Source organism: Carettochelys insculpta, chromosome 21, assembly GCF_033958435.1.
Source record: "Carettochelys insculpta isolate YL-2023 chromosome 21, ASM3395843v1, whole genome shotgun sequence".
Lineage (NCBI taxonomy): Eukaryota > Metazoa > Chordata > Testudines > Carettochelyidae > Carettochelys > Carettochelys insculpta.
The window spans coordinates 1,373,394-1,391,237 of NC_134157.1; the positions used below are offsets into that span (position 1 = coordinate 1,373,394).

The 17,844-nt window shown below is 53.0% G+C and overlaps 2 protein-coding genes across 4 annotated transcripts in view; one reads left to right on the plus strand and one right to left on the minus strand.

Annotated features, from left to right (window-relative positions):
• NDOR1 (NADPH dependent diflavin oxidoreductase 1) overlaps nt 1–10,993 on the minus strand; it is a 33,069-nt gene extending 22,076 nt beyond the window's left edge. Inside the window, exons 1-6 of one of the 3 annotated variants that reach the window (XM_075015442.1) lie at nt 10,973–10,993; nt 5,357–5,491; nt 3,388–3,465; nt 2,689–2,786; nt 1,777–1,875; nt 625–726 (exon numbers count right to left, since the gene is read on the minus strand). In XM_075015442.1, the coding sequence (XP_074871543.1) occupies nt 625–726; nt 1,777–1,875; nt 2,689–2,786; nt 3,388–3,465; nt 5,357–5,491 (512 nt within the window). In that variant the 5' untranslated portion in view covers nt 10,973–10,993. Of the gene's footprint in view, nt 1–624; nt 727–1,776; nt 1,876–2,688; nt 2,787–3,387; nt 3,466–5,356; nt 5,492–10,754; nt 10,947–10,972 lie in introns of those variants that run through there. The other 2 variants (XM_075015441.1, XM_075015443.1) reach the window with 2 other exon arrangements.
• Nucleotides 10,994–11,039: 46 nt separating this feature from the next.
• On the plus strand, nt 11,040–11,840 carry TMEM203 (transmembrane protein 203). The gene has a single exon (XM_075015445.1). It carries the CDS (start codon nt 11,098–11,100, stop codon nt 11,506–11,508), a length of 411 nt encoding a protein of 136 aa, XP_074871546.1. The 5' UTR covers nt 11,040–11,097; the 3' UTR covers nt 11,509–11,840.
• Nucleotides 11,841–17,844: the final 6,004 nt, after the last annotated feature.

Here is a 17,844-nt window from a genome sequence, read left to right on the forward strand (position 1 = left end):
AAACGGATGGCTCAGGCTGTCTGCCCCGGGCAGCAGGGCTGATAGTGAGAGCCCCGCTCACCCTCCTGATCATCTGAAGTTCTGATTATCTGATCTGGCCCCAGTCCCATTTAGATCAGACAAATGGGCTTCCACTGTGGTTTGCTTTGGGAAGAGCTACAAGCACGGTCTCTGTGCAGGATCTGAGGTGAGTGGTGCTTTGGGACTGGCTGGAACACAATACTGGTGTGATTTTTGGTGTGAGAGACCATTTACCACTGCGGCAGATGTACCTGCAAGGTGAGGCAGCCTGGAGTGCCCAGGGGACGGGCTGGGACTCCATGGTTAGGCTGGTGTAGTGCCAGAGGAGTTCCCACTTGACACTTGGCTGATGAAATCTCTGTACAGAGCTCACAGCCAGCTGGGGAGTGCTCTGCTCCTTAGCAGCCTGACCTGAGGCTGGTGCTCATGTCTCTCTGCTGCCCCAAACAGCCTGGGTCGAAGCAAGGCTCCGTCATCCGGAGGTGACTGGGGCTCTGGCAGCCCGGGGCAGGAAGCTGCCTACCAAGCGCACAGGGCACAGATCTGTGCCCACCAGAACAAGCCTGGGACAGCAGACAGTCTGTGCCCACCCCCGGTACTCACGGGACATCCGCGCCAATAATGCCAAGGCCGGGAGGCAGCGGGTACAAGAGCAGGATCCTTCCCCACAGGTCCAGCAGCCAGGGATCCACTGTTGCATCCGGCCTGCAGGGGGTGAGCACGCACAGCAGCAGGGCTTGTGCCACTGAGCTGGGCAACCGCTGGGCCCTGCCGCTGCTTCTGCCCCAGCCCCTAAACTGCACAGGCCCCTCCTCCTGCAGTGCTGCCTCAGCCAGCCGGAGCATGCTGGGGAGGAGCTTGGCGGCGGCACTGCCCACGGCACAGCCACACCTTGGCTGCCCCCACTGGCGCTGAACACCGGGGTCATGTCTCCCGGCGTGGAGCTCATCCCCAGGCTGGGCCCTCTCTGCAGGCACAGGGCGGAGTAGCAGTCGGCACAGCAGACAGGTGCCTGACAGGCAGCAGCGCCTCCCATGGGCTCCCAGCAGCAACAGCACCTGCACATGTCAGGTGCCTTGGGAGACACCCAGGCTGCAGGGGCTCTGTGCCGGGGCCAGAAGCTCCGGGTTACCTGGCGAGAGCTTGGCCATGGGTCAGGAGCACGTTGTGTGGCAGGTCTTGCCAGCTGCCTGTGCTCTGCTGCACTCTGGACAGGACAGCTGACCCAGCTGGAACCCAAGGGGGAGAGCTCAGCATAAACCGGAGCAAAATGAGGCTCCGCTCCGAAGGGCAAGTCCATGCAGCGAGCTTAACCTGCTGGGAGGCCCGGCCGGCTGATGCAAGTGCACAACTGCCTGGGAGAAGGGGCTGAAGAGCTGGTGGGATGGCAAGTCTGGAGTGGGGAATGCCAGCAGGGCAGGAGCAAAGGGGGCACAAGCCGAGACGGCGGGGAGCAGGTAGCCAGGCCAGGAAAGCCGGGACTCTGCTCGGAAGGAGTGAGGTGCGTGGCAAGGGGAGAGGCCTGCAGCTGGACGACTGTGGGCTGGCCCTAGGCCTGGAGCAGCAGGGAGGGCAGCCAGGCAGATTTCAGGGGCAGGAGTGGCGCAGTTCCAGAGCCAGGAAATCGGAGCGCGCTGCTTTACCATGCTGGCCGAGCTGGTGAGCAGCACCCACAGCCCCAGCCCTCTCAAGAGGCCCAAAGCCAGAGGTGGGATCCCCCGGGCGGCCCTTCCCTCGCCCTCGCAGGGTGCTTACCCCAAGTCATGCTGGTCGTCTCCCAAGGCTACCGGCAGGATGGGGTTGGCCCCGAGCTGCAGCAGTCGCTTGTGCAGCTTCTTTGCAACAAAATTAAACCTGCGCCACGAGACAGGAGAGCGACAGACCCAGCTTGGCCTTTGGGAGCACATAGCCCCAGTGCTACCAAGGCAGCCGAGTGGGGGCCGGGTTCTGCCCCAGCCCCCCACAATCCTGATGGCCCATGGCCCTGGCTGCTCTGCCCCACATGGGCAGTTCTGGCCGCTCACTGAGCCGATACGACTGGCCAAGCTCCCTCAGCTGGGGACGGCTCCAGCCCCACAGCCAGGCTGGCAGCACATCCCATGGCCCTACTTGGCCCCAGGGAGGGACTGCCTGGTTTTCAAGGATGGGTTTTAATGTCAGTACAAAAGCATCTCCCACCCTCCCCTCAGCCTCTGAATGCCCAGCAAAGCAGCTCCCCCTTCCCCTGCCCCAGGAGCAGCTCCCTCCCCACGGCTTCCTCCAGACAGCGCAGGCCATGCAGAAGAGAACCTCGGCTTGCCACCACGTCTCGGCTGCTGCCGTACAAGGGAATCGCGGCATAGCACAGGCCGCTGTCTGCAGGCGCACCGCTCGGCTGAGCCACCCGACGGGCCACCCTCTGTCAGAGCAGTCACTCGGCTGAGCCACCCGACGGGCCACCCTCTGTCAGAGCAGCCGCTCGGCTGAGCCACGACAAGGGCCGCTCTCCCCACACGTGCCGCTCAGCTGACCCAGGACAAGGGCCGCTCCCCCCACACGTGCCACTTGGCTGACCCAGGACAAGGGCCGCTCTCCCTCAGTGCTGGAAGCAGCAGCTTGCAGGAAGCCCCGGGCTGGATGGAAACCTGGCAGCTGTACATAACACCTGGCTGGGGCAAAGCCACTCACTTGGGATAGGAGGAGTCGCCGAGGCCCAGCACGGCGTAGTCCATCTGGCACAGGGAGGTGGGGGGCAGGTTCTTTCGGAAGATAAACCGCCAGAAGTTCTACAAGCAAACGCAGTCAGAACCGCCTGGCCAGTGCCTGCCGCCTCCATAGGCTGCTCTGTCCTCTCCTGCCCCGCCTGAGCAGGGCAGGGTCTGAGTGCCGTCTGTCCCAGGCGGGCAAGCGGCTCGGCTGCGCCTCAGAGATGAAGGGTACGCCCCCAAGCACCCACTGGCCTGCCCGTGGGGCCAGCTGGCAGGGAGCCTTCAGCCAGCCCTGCCATGCCATGGCACCAGGACAACACGCAAGCTGCTCCCAGTGCCCTGCCTTCCACATCTGCCCCAAAGCCCCCCTGAAAAGAGGCTGCTGGGGGCTCTGGTCACATGGGGATCCCTCGTCCACAGGAGAAAGGACACAGTAGCTCAGAGCACGCGGCTGTAGCCCAATGATCCCCTGCTCTGGCTCCCATCTGGGTGTCCACACAGCCCCCCTGATGCCCGACACACCCCCACCCTTCCGCCAATGGCTGCCGGCGGGTGCCACCTGCAGCCGCCTGCCTGGGAAACAATCGGCTCCCAAACAGCCACAGGGGGCGAAGGAGGCAGACCCGCAGCAGCAATAACGTCAGCAGAAAAGCAGGGATTGGAACAAGGCCCCTCCTACCTTCATGTTGTCAGGTGGGTCCCCTTGGCCAGTGGTTGCACACACAAACACCACCAACGCCTCATGGATCAGCTGGGCCTGCACCACAGCAAACATGGACGTGTGTCAGGGCCTGCGACCTTCTGCGTCCCCTGGCCACCCCCCCCCACCCCATCCCCCCACCCCCTGCACAGCCCCCCGGCAACCCCCCCACCCCATCCCCCCACCCCCTGCACGGCACCCCCAGCCAACACCCCACCAGCACCCCCTGCACAGCCCCCCCCCAGCCAATGCCCCCATCCCCTGCACAGCCCGCCCAATAGCGCTCCCCACACAGCCCCAGACGCACACACCACTGTCCCCCACAAACCCACATGCAGCCCTCCGGCACAGTCCCAAGCCCAGCCACGCACAGAAGGGGCGTGCTGGCCAGGAACGGCCCTAGCTGAGCTCTGGCCATCTAAGCACCATGCAGCCACAAGCATCCCAGTGTCACGCTGGCCATAAGCGGCTTTCTAACAGTGCAACCGAGGGCTCAGCCCCCGCACACTGCCACCTCGCCTAACTCATACACAGCCCCTGCCCACCACCAGCCCAGCTCCACGCCCAGCCCAGCGTACCGCCTGCCCACCCACCCGCACGTGCCAATCCCTCGTGCCCCACGGCACTGCAGCACCCCCTGTCCCCGCCCTGCATGCCCCAGTCAGACACCCCTTCGGGTGACAGCACAACCCAGGACCCAGCCCCCGCAGTAATTACCGTCACAGCAGGGGTAATTTATGGGAGCTCAAAGCACAGCACCAGGCATGGCCCAGGGCCCAGGCAGCGGGTGCGAGTTACAGCATTCAGAGCCCTAGCTGTACACAGCGCTGAAGGACTCACACCAGGGCTGTGGTGTTCTCTGCCTCCGCCTGATCCCCAAGGCCCCGATGGTAACACTTCTCCCCGTGTGACCTGCCCTTGAACAGCCCAGTGTCTCCCACAGTGCTGCTGCCAGCAAGGCCCACACCCTTTGTGCAGCCCCAGAGCTCACACAGCAGGGAGGCAGGCTGGGGACAGGCAAGTCGGCACGGACCTGCCCAGGTGCAGGAGCTTGGGTTCCCACGGGACAGCTGTGGACTCAGAAGGGCCCAGCACTTGTTGTCAGAGCCTCTTGCCCCCCAGTGCCCTCCAGCACAGCATTAACAGTGGGTTTTAACAAGACGTGTGTGTTGGGGGAAAGTGGCTTTGCAGATCCCAGGTCTCCCCTCCCCATTCCCACAGGGCACATCATGATCCCGGTTGGATAGAAAATGGTTAAGGGACTGGAGCACACGGCCTGTGAGTAGAGGCTGAGGGATTCGGGCTTATTTAGTTTGCAGAAGAAAAAACTGAGGGGTGATTCGATAGCAGCCTTCAACTTCCTGAAGGGGAGCTCTGCAGAGGGTGAGAAACTGTTCTCACTGGTGACAGATGGCAGAACAAGGAGCAATGGTCTGAAGTTACAGAAGGGGAAGAGGGAAGAGTAGGTTGGACATTAGGAAGGGGAAGAGTAGGTTGGACATTAGGAAAAACTACTTCCCCAGGAGGGTGGTGAAGCACTGGAAAGCGTTGCCTAGAGAGGTGGTTGAATCTCCATCCCTAGAAGTTTTTAAGTCCCAGCTTGACATATTTCTGGCTGGGATGATTAGTTGGGGTTGATCCTGCTTTGGGCAGGGGGCTGGACTAGATGGCCTCCTGAGGTCCCTTCCAGCCCTAGGGTTCTAGGAGTCTACGAAAATGGCTGTGCTGAGGTCACTGTGGCGCCAATTTGCACTAACACAGCTCAAAACCAGTTCTGCTCCTGCCCCAGTTCTCAGTCTCCTGCAGCAGCATACAGCGTGTCAGCGAGGTGACCCTGAGTGACAGTGCACCAGCCAAGCCCTGTTGTGTACAGGTGGTGCGCTACCAGCACACCCTGAGAGCACCTCAGCTCTCCTTGGCCTCAACATTCACTTTACCCCAAACTCACCACAGGGTAACTGTCCAGAGCCTCCACCCTGCAGCAAAAGTGGCGCCGTCTGGCTTCTCTGCCAAGTCTCTCGGCCGTATCTTCAGCTGTTCCCGTCTGGCTGCCAAACAGAACAAGGATCTTCCGTTCCGCCATCTGAAGGAGACAAAACGGCTCAGCCGAGTGCCGGGGAGCTGCCACGCTCTCTAACAGCTCGGGGAAGCACCGTGCCAGGAGCCCCTCCGGGCAGTTCAGCGGGATCAGTCTGGACGTAGTCCCAGGGACCACCACAGAACGCTTCAGCAGATGGCAAATGCCGGTGTGCCGAACGGTCCAATGGTTAGATCAAGGTAGTCAGGGACTCCAGGCTCTAGTCCCAGGTCTGCTGCTGCCATGGTGGGCAGCCTTGGGCCAGGTGTGTCTTCAGGGCTGCCGCCTGCTCAGCTGCAAAACACCAGTGACCATCCATGCGCCTCTGACGAGGGGGAAGGGGGCGCTGAACCCTAACTCACACTGGAGAGTCTCCAAACACCACAGGGGCAACGCAGCCTGGTTACTACAGCCGAGCCAGTAGGCAGGGAAAGGACTTGCTGGCAGCCCCGACTAAGGGGATACTGTTGACTCAAAAACAAGAATTCGTGGGGCACATTAGCTATTGACAATGGGCCACATCCCCCCCGACTGAACTGACTTGATTTCTCCTCTCCTGATGTTCACACCTCCACATTAACTGCCAATAATGGGCCACATCCACCCTCAGTGAACAGACCTCGTCAGCTCTGGCCCTCCCCTTTACTGAGATTCCCTCTTTAAATCCTCCTCTGAAATCCCCCTCCCAATCATGCATCTGACCAAGCGGGTCTTTGCCCATGAAAGCTTATGCTCCAAAATATCTACAAGGTGCTGCAGGACTGCTTGCAGTTTTTGAAGCTACAGACTATCTCGGCTACCCTCTGATACTTCTTGACTCAAAGTCCAGGCAGCTGAGAACAGCGGATTCAGAGTCGGATGAGGCCCCATTCCCACCAGCTGTTGCTGACTTGCAGCACCATTGTCCTGGGGCTCCCTTGAGTCCCTTTCTGTTTTCCACCCTTTGTTCTTGTGCAAAAGACCCACACACACAAGAGCAGAGATTTGCTCTCTGGAATGGCTGTCTCTACACGTGATGCTTCTTCCAGAATCAGCATGCTAATGAGCTGTCCAGAAGATGTTAATGAGGCATGGATGCAAATTTTCCACGCCTCATTAGCATATCAGCACGTGGCTCTTCCGGACTCTGAAGTACACCTGCAGACATGCGGCCTGCGGGGATCTTCCAGAAGGAAAATTCTGGGGAAGCAGGGGCTTCTGGAAGGAGGGTTTCCTTCCGGAAGATCCCCACAGGCCATGTGTCTGCTCGTGTCCTTTGGAGTCCAGAAGAACTTCTTCTGGACTCTGAGCCATATGCTGATATGCTAACGTAACGAAAATTTGCATCTGTGCCTCATTAGCATCTTCCAGACAGCTCATTAGCATGCCACTTCCAAAAGAAGCGGCACGTGTAGACACAGCTAATGGGAACAACAACACTAACTGGACACAAAGTGCCACAAATTGTACAAAAATCTGCCCAGAGCCCTGCAAATACGCTTTATACCCTGGGACCATTTCCACAGCTAGCAGCTCAGTTATGGATACAAATTTTGTATCCCTGGGAGGTGCTGACAGCAAGAGCCAGGCAGGCAGCTGTGAGAAAGCATGCGGAAGACCTTCCTCCTGCCCTGGGAGGAGGAGCTTGCGGGGGGGCGGGGGGGAGGGCAGGCACACAAGCTGGGGATGATGGAGGGATGATGTAGTCCCCCACAGCTACCATCCTGGTTATCATCATAGAATACTAGGACTGGAAGGGATCCCAAGAAATCATCGAGTCCAGCCCCCTGCCCTCATGACAGGACCAACTACGGTCTAGACCATCCCTGACAGACATCTATCTAACCTGTTCTTAAATATCTCCAGCGATGGAGATTCCACAGGCTCCCTTGGCAATTTATTCCAGTGTTTGACCACCCTGACAGTTAGGAACTTTTTCCTAATGTCCTACCTAAACCTCCCTTGCTGCAATTAAAGCCCGTTGCCTCTTGTTCTATCCTCAGAGGCCAAGAAGAAGAAGTTTTCTCCTTCCTCCTTATGACTCCCTTTTAGATACCTGAAAACCACTATCATGTCTCCCCTCAATCTTCTCTTTTCCAAACTAAACAAGCCCAGTTCTTTCAGCCTTTCTTCATAGGTCATGTTCTCTACACCTTTGATTACTCTTGTTGCTCTTTTCTGGACCCACTCCAATTTCTCCACATCCTTCTTGAAATGCGGCTCTCAGAACTGAACACAATACTCCGGCTGAGGCCTAAACAGCGCAGAGTAAAGCGGAAGAATGACTTCTGATGTCTTGCTCACAGCACACCTGTTAATGCATCCCAGAATCATGTTTGCTTTTTTTTTGCAACAGCATCACACTGTTGACTCATATTTAGCTTGTAGTCCACTATAACCCCTAGGTCCCTTCCTGCCATACTCCTTCCTAGACAAACAAAAAAGCAGTCCAGCAGCACTTTAAAGACTAACAAAATAATTTATTATGTGATGAACTTTCGTGGGACAGAGCCGCTTCTTCTAATCATATGATCTGAAGAAGTGGGTCTGTCCCACAAAAGCTCATCACCTAATAAATTGTTTCATTAGTCTTTAAAGTGCTACTGGACTGCTTTTTTTTTTTATAGTATATAGACTAGCACAGCTAACTCTCTCTTACTTCTTCCTAGACAGTCGCTTCCCATTCTGTATGTGTGAAACTGATTATTCCTTCCTAAGCGGAGCACTTTGCATTTGTCCGTATTAAACTTCATCCTCTTTACCTCAGACCATTTCTCCAGTTTGTCCAGATCATTTTGAATTTTGACCCTATCCTCCAAAGCAGTTGCAACCCCTCCCAGCCTGGTATCATCTGCTAACTTAATAAGCGTACTTTGTATGCCAATATCTAAATCATTGAAGATATTGAACAGAATCGGCCCCAAAACAGACCCCTGCAGAACCCCTCGTTAAACTTTTCCAGCAGGATTGAGAATCATTAATAACTATTCTCTGAGTACGGTTATCCAGCCAGTTTTTCACTCGCCTTGTAGTAGCCCCATCTAAATTATATTTGCCTAGTTTATTGATAAGAATATCATGCAAGACAGTATCAAATGCCTTACTAAAGTCTAGGTGTACCACATCCACCACTCCTCCTTATCTACAAGGCTCATTATCCTATCAAAGAAAGCTATCAGATTGATTTGGCATGAGTTGTTCTTTGCAAATCCATGCTGGCTGTTCCCTATCACCTTACCACCTTCCAAGTGTTTGCAGATGACTTCCTTAATTACTTGCTCCATTATCTTTCCTGACACAGAAGTTAAAGTGACTGGTCTATAGTTTCCTGCATTGTTCTTATTCCCCTTTTTATAGATGGGCACTATATTTGCCCTTTTCCAGTCTTCTGGAAACTCTCCTGTCTCCCATGATTTTCCAAAGATGATAGCTAAAGGCTCGGATACCTCCTCTATAAGCTCCTTGAGTATTCTACGATGCATTTCATCAGACCCCGGTGACTTGCAGACATCTAACTTTTCTAAGTGATTTTTAACTTGTTCTTTTTTTATTTTATCTTCTAACCCTACCCCTTTCCCACCAGCATTCACTATGTTTGGCATTCCTTCTTCACACTTCTCGGTGAAGACTGAAACAAAGACATCATTAAGCATCTCTGCCATTTCCAAGTTTCCTGTTACTGTTTCTCCCTCCTCACTGAGCAATGGGCTTACCCTATAAAAAATCTACTTGCCCTAGTTGGTCCTCTCAAGGACTGAGCTCACAACCCTGGGTTTAGCAGGCCAGTGCTCAACCCACTGAGCTACCCCACCCCCATGGCCAGGCTGTGCTTCTGAGCTCCCCTACCACCCCACCCTCCAAATCCAGCTGCCTTAGCTGAGACTTGCCAAACCAGATGGAGGGACCCAGGCTGCCCAAAGCTGACAGGCTGCCCTCCCTGATCTGGCTCCAGCCCTGGGTAGCGCCTGACCTTCCATCTGCTCTGAGCAGGCACCTGAGCATCTCCTAGGCAGCTCCACAGGTCACTGCTGTGCAGTGACAAGTGGTACCAGAACAGGGGTGGGGAGAGAGGGCCTCACTTGTCCACTTTTCACGGGACAGACATCTCTCCAGTCTCATCTCCCCACAGCAAGGCCAGGATGGTTCCCAATCAGGAAGACCAGTCAGCCACGACTGACCTACCACCTGCCCACAGGGTGAGTGTGAGGAGGGGAGGGTCCAACCCCTATTGCTGGTGCCAGACCCCACACTAGTGCCCTAGGCCACATCACCCGGGGGAAGGAGTGGAGTGGGGGTGGGGAGGGAAGAGATGTGGCCCATTCAGATCGTACTGTGCCCTGCATCCTCCTAGAGATGGCTCTTCCCTGGGCTAGGGGGTGGCAAGGAAAGGAGCCACATAGGGAACTGTCCCATGGGTCGTGCTCCCTTGAGCCCTTCCCAGAAGTCACCTCTGGTTCCAGTGCCGTAAAGCATCTCTTTAGACACACCCCCAATACTGATTGCTACTCCTATCACATTTCAGATTTCCACTGTCTGGTGGCATCATTCGACAAAGGCTGTTGAAAACTATGAATTAAATTTAAGTAAGAAACCTGCTTATGCAAAGATTGTAACTTGTTGAAACTGAACTTAAGTCTTAATGTATATTTTACATTTATTTACTTGTAATCCTTTCTATCTTTATTCCTTATACCTGGTGTCACTTAAACCTACTATTTTTGTTTAACTTTCTTTAACCTAACCCAGCTCAGTAGAGACTGAAATGAGTGTGCATTAAACATGACAAATAAAAGGTAGTCCTGTAGCATCTGAAAGACTGACTAATGTATTAGGTAATGAGGTTTCACAGTAATGCCCGCTTCTTCTAACGCCAGCTAAATTAACGAGCTGCCAACTCATTAATCACTATGTCCCAGCAAACAGCACCACGGAGGGCTTTGCAGGAATTTGGAACTGGGGGGCAGAGGGTGTTGGGGACCACGCTCCAAAAGCATTAACTAGGCAGTGGAAGCCAGGGTGTGACGGGCGCGCTTGTCTGCTGGCTAGTGAAGCGGGGGCGGTGAAATGCAGCAATACAGCAAAACAAGCCCGCCGTCCCGCAGCACTTCAACGCCCAGCAAGGCACCAGCTCTCGCGGGGCAGAGCCCCTCTGGAGCCCTGTCGCCAGAGCCGAAGAAGCGGGTCTGCCCCACGAAAGCCCCGACGCCGCTTTGTGCCGCCGGCCGGCTGGGCTGTTTCGTTCGCCGGGGGCGGGGAACACAACGGCCGCTGCCTGCCGGGCTGAGCCCACCTCGCTCTGGGCGTGGAACTGTTCCGCGAGCACCGCGGCGGCTGGGGGCTCCGGGCGCGGCGACCGGGCAGTGAGCCTGGCCCGGCGCTCAGGCCCGCAGCGGGACACCCACGTGTTGATTGACGCTCTGCGCCCCGCCGGGCCCGGCCCGGCCCGGCCCCCCACGTCACCTGCCCGCCGGCCGCGCGACGCCCCCCAAGCCGCCCCCCCGCACCCACCTCCGCGGCCGGCCGGCCGGATGCGCGCTCCTTCCGCTTCCGGTGACGGCATCAGCGTGCGCCGGCCGCAGGGCGGAAGGAGGCGGCGGCGGGCGCGGGAGCGTTGGGTCGGGGGCGGCCCCGCGATGCTGTTCTCGCTGCGGGAGCTGGTGCAGTGGCTGGGCTTCGCCACCTTCGAGCTCTTCCTGCACGGGCTGGCGCTGCTGGGCTTCTCCGTCCTGCTGGTGCTGCGGGTGGACCGGGGCGGCGCCGGCCTGTCCTGGTGGAACGTGTTCGTCCCCTTCTTCGCGGCCGACGGCCTGAGCACCTACTTCACCACCATCGTCTCCGTGCGGCTGTTCCAGGACGGCGAGAAGCGCCTGGCGGTCCTTCGCCTCTTCTGGATCCTCACCATCCTCAGCCTCAAGTTCGTCTTCGAAATGCTGCTGTGTCAGAAGCTCGTGGAGCAGAGCACGGAGCTCTGGTACGGACTCATCATGTCCCCCGTCTTCATCCTGCTTCAGCTCCTCATGATCCGCGCCTGCAGGGTGAACTGAGGGAGCGGGGTGCCGAGCAGTGGGGCTGGCCGCCCCCGGCGGAGGAGTGTGAGGCAGCCCTGCGTTATTGAACCTCGCCGAAGAGTCAGTCGAGCTGTGCTGCTTCGGGGTTGGCAACTTTCGAGTTATGTACTTTGACCATGCAAGTCTGAAGTGTGAGAAGAAACTTTTGTAATTCGTTAAATTATTACATAGTGTTGACCCCGTGTTTTCCAAAAAACGTTTATGTTGTGTCCTTCATTGAAGGGGCATGTTGCATCTGGGTGTTAACATTAAAATGTCATGACATGCAAACATGCCCATGGTTTTCTAATAAAAATGTATAAATCGTAGTTAATAGTCTATTTTCTAATGCTTTTTCTTTAGCAAGCCAGTGCTTGCAGGTGTGCTACCCCAGAGCTGACTTTTCCGTGACCAAGCAATTTAGACTACTTAGGATCAGTTATGTCGGCCATAGACTATCTTGGGGAAGCTAAAATGAAATAGCCCAAGAGCAAATGCAGCTCCTGATGTCCCAGACGCACACAATGAGTTTGTGGAAAAACTGTGCTCCTAACATGTATGCACAATTTGTGACTTCAGATGGCAAAACGTACTCTTAAAAAAACAAGCACAGAAGTGGTATGATGGGGAAGTTTCTGATCAGTGGGTGGAATGTAGATACCTCACACAACTCCCAGGGTAAAAGAGACATTGACTTCTAAGTAGCCTGACTTTCTGAATTGTACTTCAACTTCCTTACTGTGTCTGAGAATCTAATGATTGCCGCTAATGAGAATATCCCCCCAGTGTCATAGCTCCTTCATCATCTCATGCCAGTCAGCTGTAGCATGGGCGGTTTTCCTCTTTGTGATTAATCTGAGGCAGCCCTTTCCGATTATTTAGTGGTCTTTTGGTTTTTGTGCTAGGCAGAAGCAGCATTTCTCCTTGCACCTCCTAGCTGTTTATTGTTGCTCCTCCCCCTTGCTGTAGCTCCCAGTCTGCTGTCTGCAGCAGCTGCTGTGCAGGGAGGGAGCCTATGAGACTGAGCAGGGCTAGCAAATCTGAGCAAGTATTGAGGGGAGGGCTGTATGGCACGTTTTCCACATGTTGTCTCTGGCTTTTGCCCAGGGTGGAGGTGGGGTCTCAGGACTTTGGCCCTAGAGGGCACATCTTCTGGGGCTCAGGGCTTCAGAAGGAAAGGGGCTGTAACCCTGAGCCACAGCAGTCATGCCCTGGGTCTCCAACTTCTGAAGATTGTCATATGCAGCTTGGAGGGTGATTAAGTCTGACCACTCCTTTCTGATGCAAAGGAGGTACATGAAACTCTAAAATGGGGCACTAATACTATGTTGCCGAGAAGCATGGGAAAAACAGGAGCCTATAAGGTGGCCGCACCTTGAAGAGTGCAAGCACAACATGAACTGGACACTGCCCAAGAAAACATTCTGAGCCACTGCACTGGGGAAACCTGCCACCACGAATGGGACCTACTTGTGCAAGCATGGAACAGCCACAGTTACTGTAACCAAGAGTGCTATATCACACCAGTGGGAGTCCCATTAGTGTGCGTCTCCAACACGCTGCCATTGCCCTGTGGTGGAATATACCCTGTGTTCACATCCTATGTGCCGCTGTGCTAATCTCTGTACAAGATATGCTCTGTATGGTACCATCTGAAAACTCATAATTTGCCAATCAGTAATACCATGACAGAATGCATGCAGCAATACTTCATGTAGCTCTGACCATGGACTCAGGACTGATCAGCCTTTCACAGATAGGTCAGGGGAGTAGTTAAACCAGTTTCCTCAAAGATGAAGGCAGGATGACACTCCACCTGGGTGTCAACCTACCACGTGGCCAGTCTTTAGCAAGGAAGGGGAGTGGGCCCAGGGACAAAGAGATCTGCATTTTCTCAAATCTCCTCCTAGCAGATTGCCTGTGACTCTCCTGGTTCTGAGGCAGAAATACTTCTCAAAGAAGGACTCAAAAATAAAAACCCACCCAACACACCCTTCCGTCTCATGCTGTTCCCCTCATTCTCTGCATCTGAGCTGGAAAAGGAAGCAGCTGTTGTACTTTGGGGGAGGGGTCCTGACCTAAAGAGTTTGGTCAGTAAGGCTGCTGAAAGTGCATGGTGGCTAAGGTTTGCTTGAATCAAATAGTTTACATTAGACGCTAGAAAGAGAGCAAGAAGCCCTGTAGCTCCTTACCGACTAAAAAGTGTATTGGAGCATAAGCTTTTGTGGGCAAACACCCACTTTGTCAGATGCATTGTGGTGGTTGCCCATGAAAGCTTATGCTCCAACACATTTTTTTAGTCCATAAGGAGCTACAGGGCTTCTCGTTTTTCTGGCTACAGACTAACATGGCTACGCCTCTGATAATTTGACAGTAGAGTTTTTATCTTTATTTTTCTTTGAACTTTTTCTAACTTTTATGCCTCATTTCTTGTACTCACTTAAAATCTGCCTGTAGTTAAAAAACTTGGTTTAATGTTTGTTCTAACCCAGTGTGTTTAAGTTCAAATGTCTGGGTAAGTAAGATAACAAGCCAGCGTGCATTATTCCTGTAAAGGAACAATAGACGTAATGTTAGTATTGTCCAGGAGAGGGCGAGGCAGTATAAGACACGCATTTCTGGGGGGAAATCTGGGACTAGGGAGTGTGTCAGGGTCCCCCTACAGTACAAGCAAGGCTGGTGAGAGCTGGGGGAGACTAGATGGCTGCTATCACATACGGACACAAGGCTGGGGGCTCCTGACATGCTAGCAAGCTGTGTGAGAGCATTCCAGTTTAGGGGCTGTAATTGTAAATCACCTCTAGTTACAGGTAGGGGGTGACACAGCCATCCCAGTGCACCGGGTTCTACTCTAGTATGTTACATGCCCCTACTGTCACACCAGTGTGTGCCCTTCCATTGTCCCTCTGCTGTCACACCAGTGTGCACATCCTGCCTCTACACCCTGCTGTTAGAGGGTGAAGTTTTGGCCCAGTGGTGCTACACAGTCTTTGCTACTGGGTCCTGGCTGTATGGAGTTCAGAGCCCCCCCCTTGGTGGGAGTGCCCTGGCTCCCATGGGATGTGTGTGGGATTTGATGGCTGGATGAGATTGAAAAGCAGAAGCCAAATGTGTTCTAAGGGCTTCCAAGGGTTCCTATCAATACTAAACTAACCCATCTGAAAGCAACCCGGTCAGTGCATTTGAGTCTGCATAGTGGTCATTAATTTTACTCTGACAGATTGTTAGCACCTCCTTTGATGTTGTCTACAGGCACGTGGCCTGTTACTAACAGTTAGGCAGCAAGTTAGTTTGAGAAAGTGAAAATATTTGCCTGAAAGCCAAACCCCAAGCCACTCCATGTCATCTGAGCTTTACAGTGTCAGGATATGGTGAATCAAATGCTTCTTTGCATTTGTGCAGCAGCACATTGTAGTGTCATCCAACCAAAACCCTAAGTCTTCCTGCTTTGTAAAACTTCTCTGCAGCAGAGCATGAGTGGTTTGTGCCAGGTATGCAAAAGTCCCTGTGATCAAGACTCAGTAACAGGATCACCGCTGCCAGTTTTGTCCACATACCTATTCTGGCAATACCATCACGGGACCTAACCAGGTTATTCACAGAATCACGGGCACATTCTCATTCTCCTCAACTAACATCATATATGTCACCATGTGCCAACAATGCCCAGATGTTCTGTATATTGGACAGACTTCTAACTCTCTCAGACAAAGAGTTAATGGGCCCAAAACAGACATCAAAACATTCCTGATCCACAAACCAGTCAGTCTACATTTTAACGGAGTGGGCCATTCTGTTAATGACTTAGGAGTTTGCGTCTTACTGAAGAAGAATTTTCGGTCTGCTTTAGAAAGAGAAACTGCTGAACTCTCTTTCATATTCAAATTCAACACATTAACACGTGGTTTGAATTGGGATGCAAATTTTCTGGGTCATTATTGGGGATCTTTGGCATACTTGGCTTAATCTAAATCTTGACTGCCCCTCCCCCGCCCCTCAGCTCTTTGATTTGCTCACCTTGATAATTTTTTTCTGATTTGTCAACTTTGATTACTGTTTTTGTTTCTCTGTTCCTTAAATGTTGAGTCTGTTGTGGTATGGCTGTGGTCTGAATAAGTGGGTCTGTCCCACGAAAGTTCCCCTAATAAAGTGCTACTTGACTGCTTTTTTGTTTTAACAGGATCAAGTGCCTCCTGCAGTAAACAAATGGCTGTTTTTCCACCTTTCATGCATGAGGAAGTTAAACTGATCTTGTTTAAGCCATGGGTTATACCTGGGAGTGGCTCATTACACAGGCCTTCAGGTGCTGAAGCTGAGGCAGGTACCTGCACAAAGATCACTTTTGTAATTCATGCAGACACGTTATCAGTTTCTCAGCAACCTGTCACGTATTGGTGGGGTTTTAGAATAGATGTACATAACTCCTGTTATCTGAACCTTCTTATCTCATTGATGCACAAATGATCACACAAACTCCTAGTTATACATTTGGTATCCAGGGCCTCTGCTTTTACTGGATGGCAAAGGCTAGTGCTGCATGTTTTGCTGCATGAATAATAGGTTCCCACCCAAAGAATCAAAAAGGATGTTGTAAGTGTGTGCTAGTGGGGTCATGTTTGTCTCAGAGCACCATTTCGTTTTTTCTTAGCTAAAATGTATCTTTGTACCAGGAACTAATACCTAACTCATTCTGGGTCCTTAGGAGATAAAGAAGGCTATTCACTGAGCAATGAACCTTTTCCAGCAGTATGACCTCCCACCTTATGAATCTGTGCTGTTCTCGCTAGTTGATAAGGACCATTATGACTCTTGAGCCTTATCTGCACTACAACAGTGGCTCTCTCTCGACCAAGAAGGGAAAGTGATTAAGAGTCGTCAACATGGATTCACCAAGGGCAAGTTGTGCCTGACCAATCTGATTAGCTTCTGTGATGAGTTAACAGGCTCTGTGGACATGGGGAAGTCAGTGGATGTGATAAACCTTGACTTCAGCTAAGCTTTTGATACAGTCTCCCACAACATTCTTGCCCATAAAAACAAAAAGACAGTCCGGTAGCACTTTAAAGACTAACAAAATATGCTACGTTGTCCAGAATCTCAATTTTTTTTATTATGTTAGTCTTTAAAGTGCTGCTGGACTGCCTTTTTGTTTTGATAGAATATAGACTAACACAACTAACTCTCTGTTACTATTCATCTTGCCCATAAATTAGGGAAGCATGGACTGAATACATGGACTGTAAAGTGGATAGGAAGCTGGCTAGAAGGTAGGGCCCAACGGGTAGACTGGCTCTACCTCTGGTTATTGGTCAGTTTCAAGTGGAGTGCCCCAGGGATCAGTTCTAGGGCTGATATTGTTCAACATATTTATTAATGACCTGGATGAGGGGATGTATTGCACCCTCAGTGAATTTGCAGATGACACTAAGATAGGGTAATGGGTAGATACACTGGAGGGTGGGGATAGAGTCCAGAGTGACCCAGACAAATTGGAGGATTTGATGAGGTTTAACGTGGACAAGTGCAGAGTCCTGCACTTGCAATGGAAGAATCCCAAGCACTGTAACAGGCTGAGAACCAACTGGCCAAATAGTAGTGCAGCAGAAAAAGACCTGGGGATTGTGGTGGATGAGAGGCTGGATATGAGTCAACAGTGTGCCCTTGTAGCCAAGAAGGCTAAAAGCATGTTGGGGAGCATTAGGAGAAGCATTTTCAGCAGATCTACCTAGAGAAGTTATTATTCCCATCAACTTGGCACTGGTGAGGCCACATCTGGAGTATTGTGCCCAGTTTAAAAAGGATGTGGACACACTGGAGAAAGTCCAGCAGAGGGCAACAAAAATGATTAGGGCGCTGGAGCACATGACCTATGAAGAAAGGCTGATGGACTTAGGGTTATTTAGTTTGCAGACGAGATGTAGTAGTAGGCATCCTTCAGTCTACGTAGACTATGGATTGTGCCTTTCGTAGTTCCATTTGGGATCATCATTTGCAGCGTCAACTGTGACTGTGAAGACCCACACGAGAGTGACAGTCCTTGATGCACCTGTTGCATGTGTAATGGGTGTCTGGCAGGTCCTTACTGTGCCTTCTGTGGGCTTACTTCTCCTTTGCTAGCTGTCTGATCCTCATCTCACCCTTCCGAAGGCCCTTGTGTATTTCCTGCCTCCATCTGCTGTGGTTGTCTGCCCGCTCCTCCCAGCTGTCCGGCTCGATGTCTGCCTCCCTGAGGTCCCTCTTGCAAACATCTCTGTAGCACAACTGGGGGCGTCCGGGAGGTCTTTTGCCAGAGGCCAGCTCGCCATACAGGATGTCTTTTGGGATGCTTCCATC

Coding starts and splice junctions, on each gene's coding strand:
- TMEM203 (XM_075015445.1), top strand. CDS start 11,098: ATGCTGTTCTCGCTGCGGGAGCTGGTGCAGTGGCTGGGCTTCGCCACC.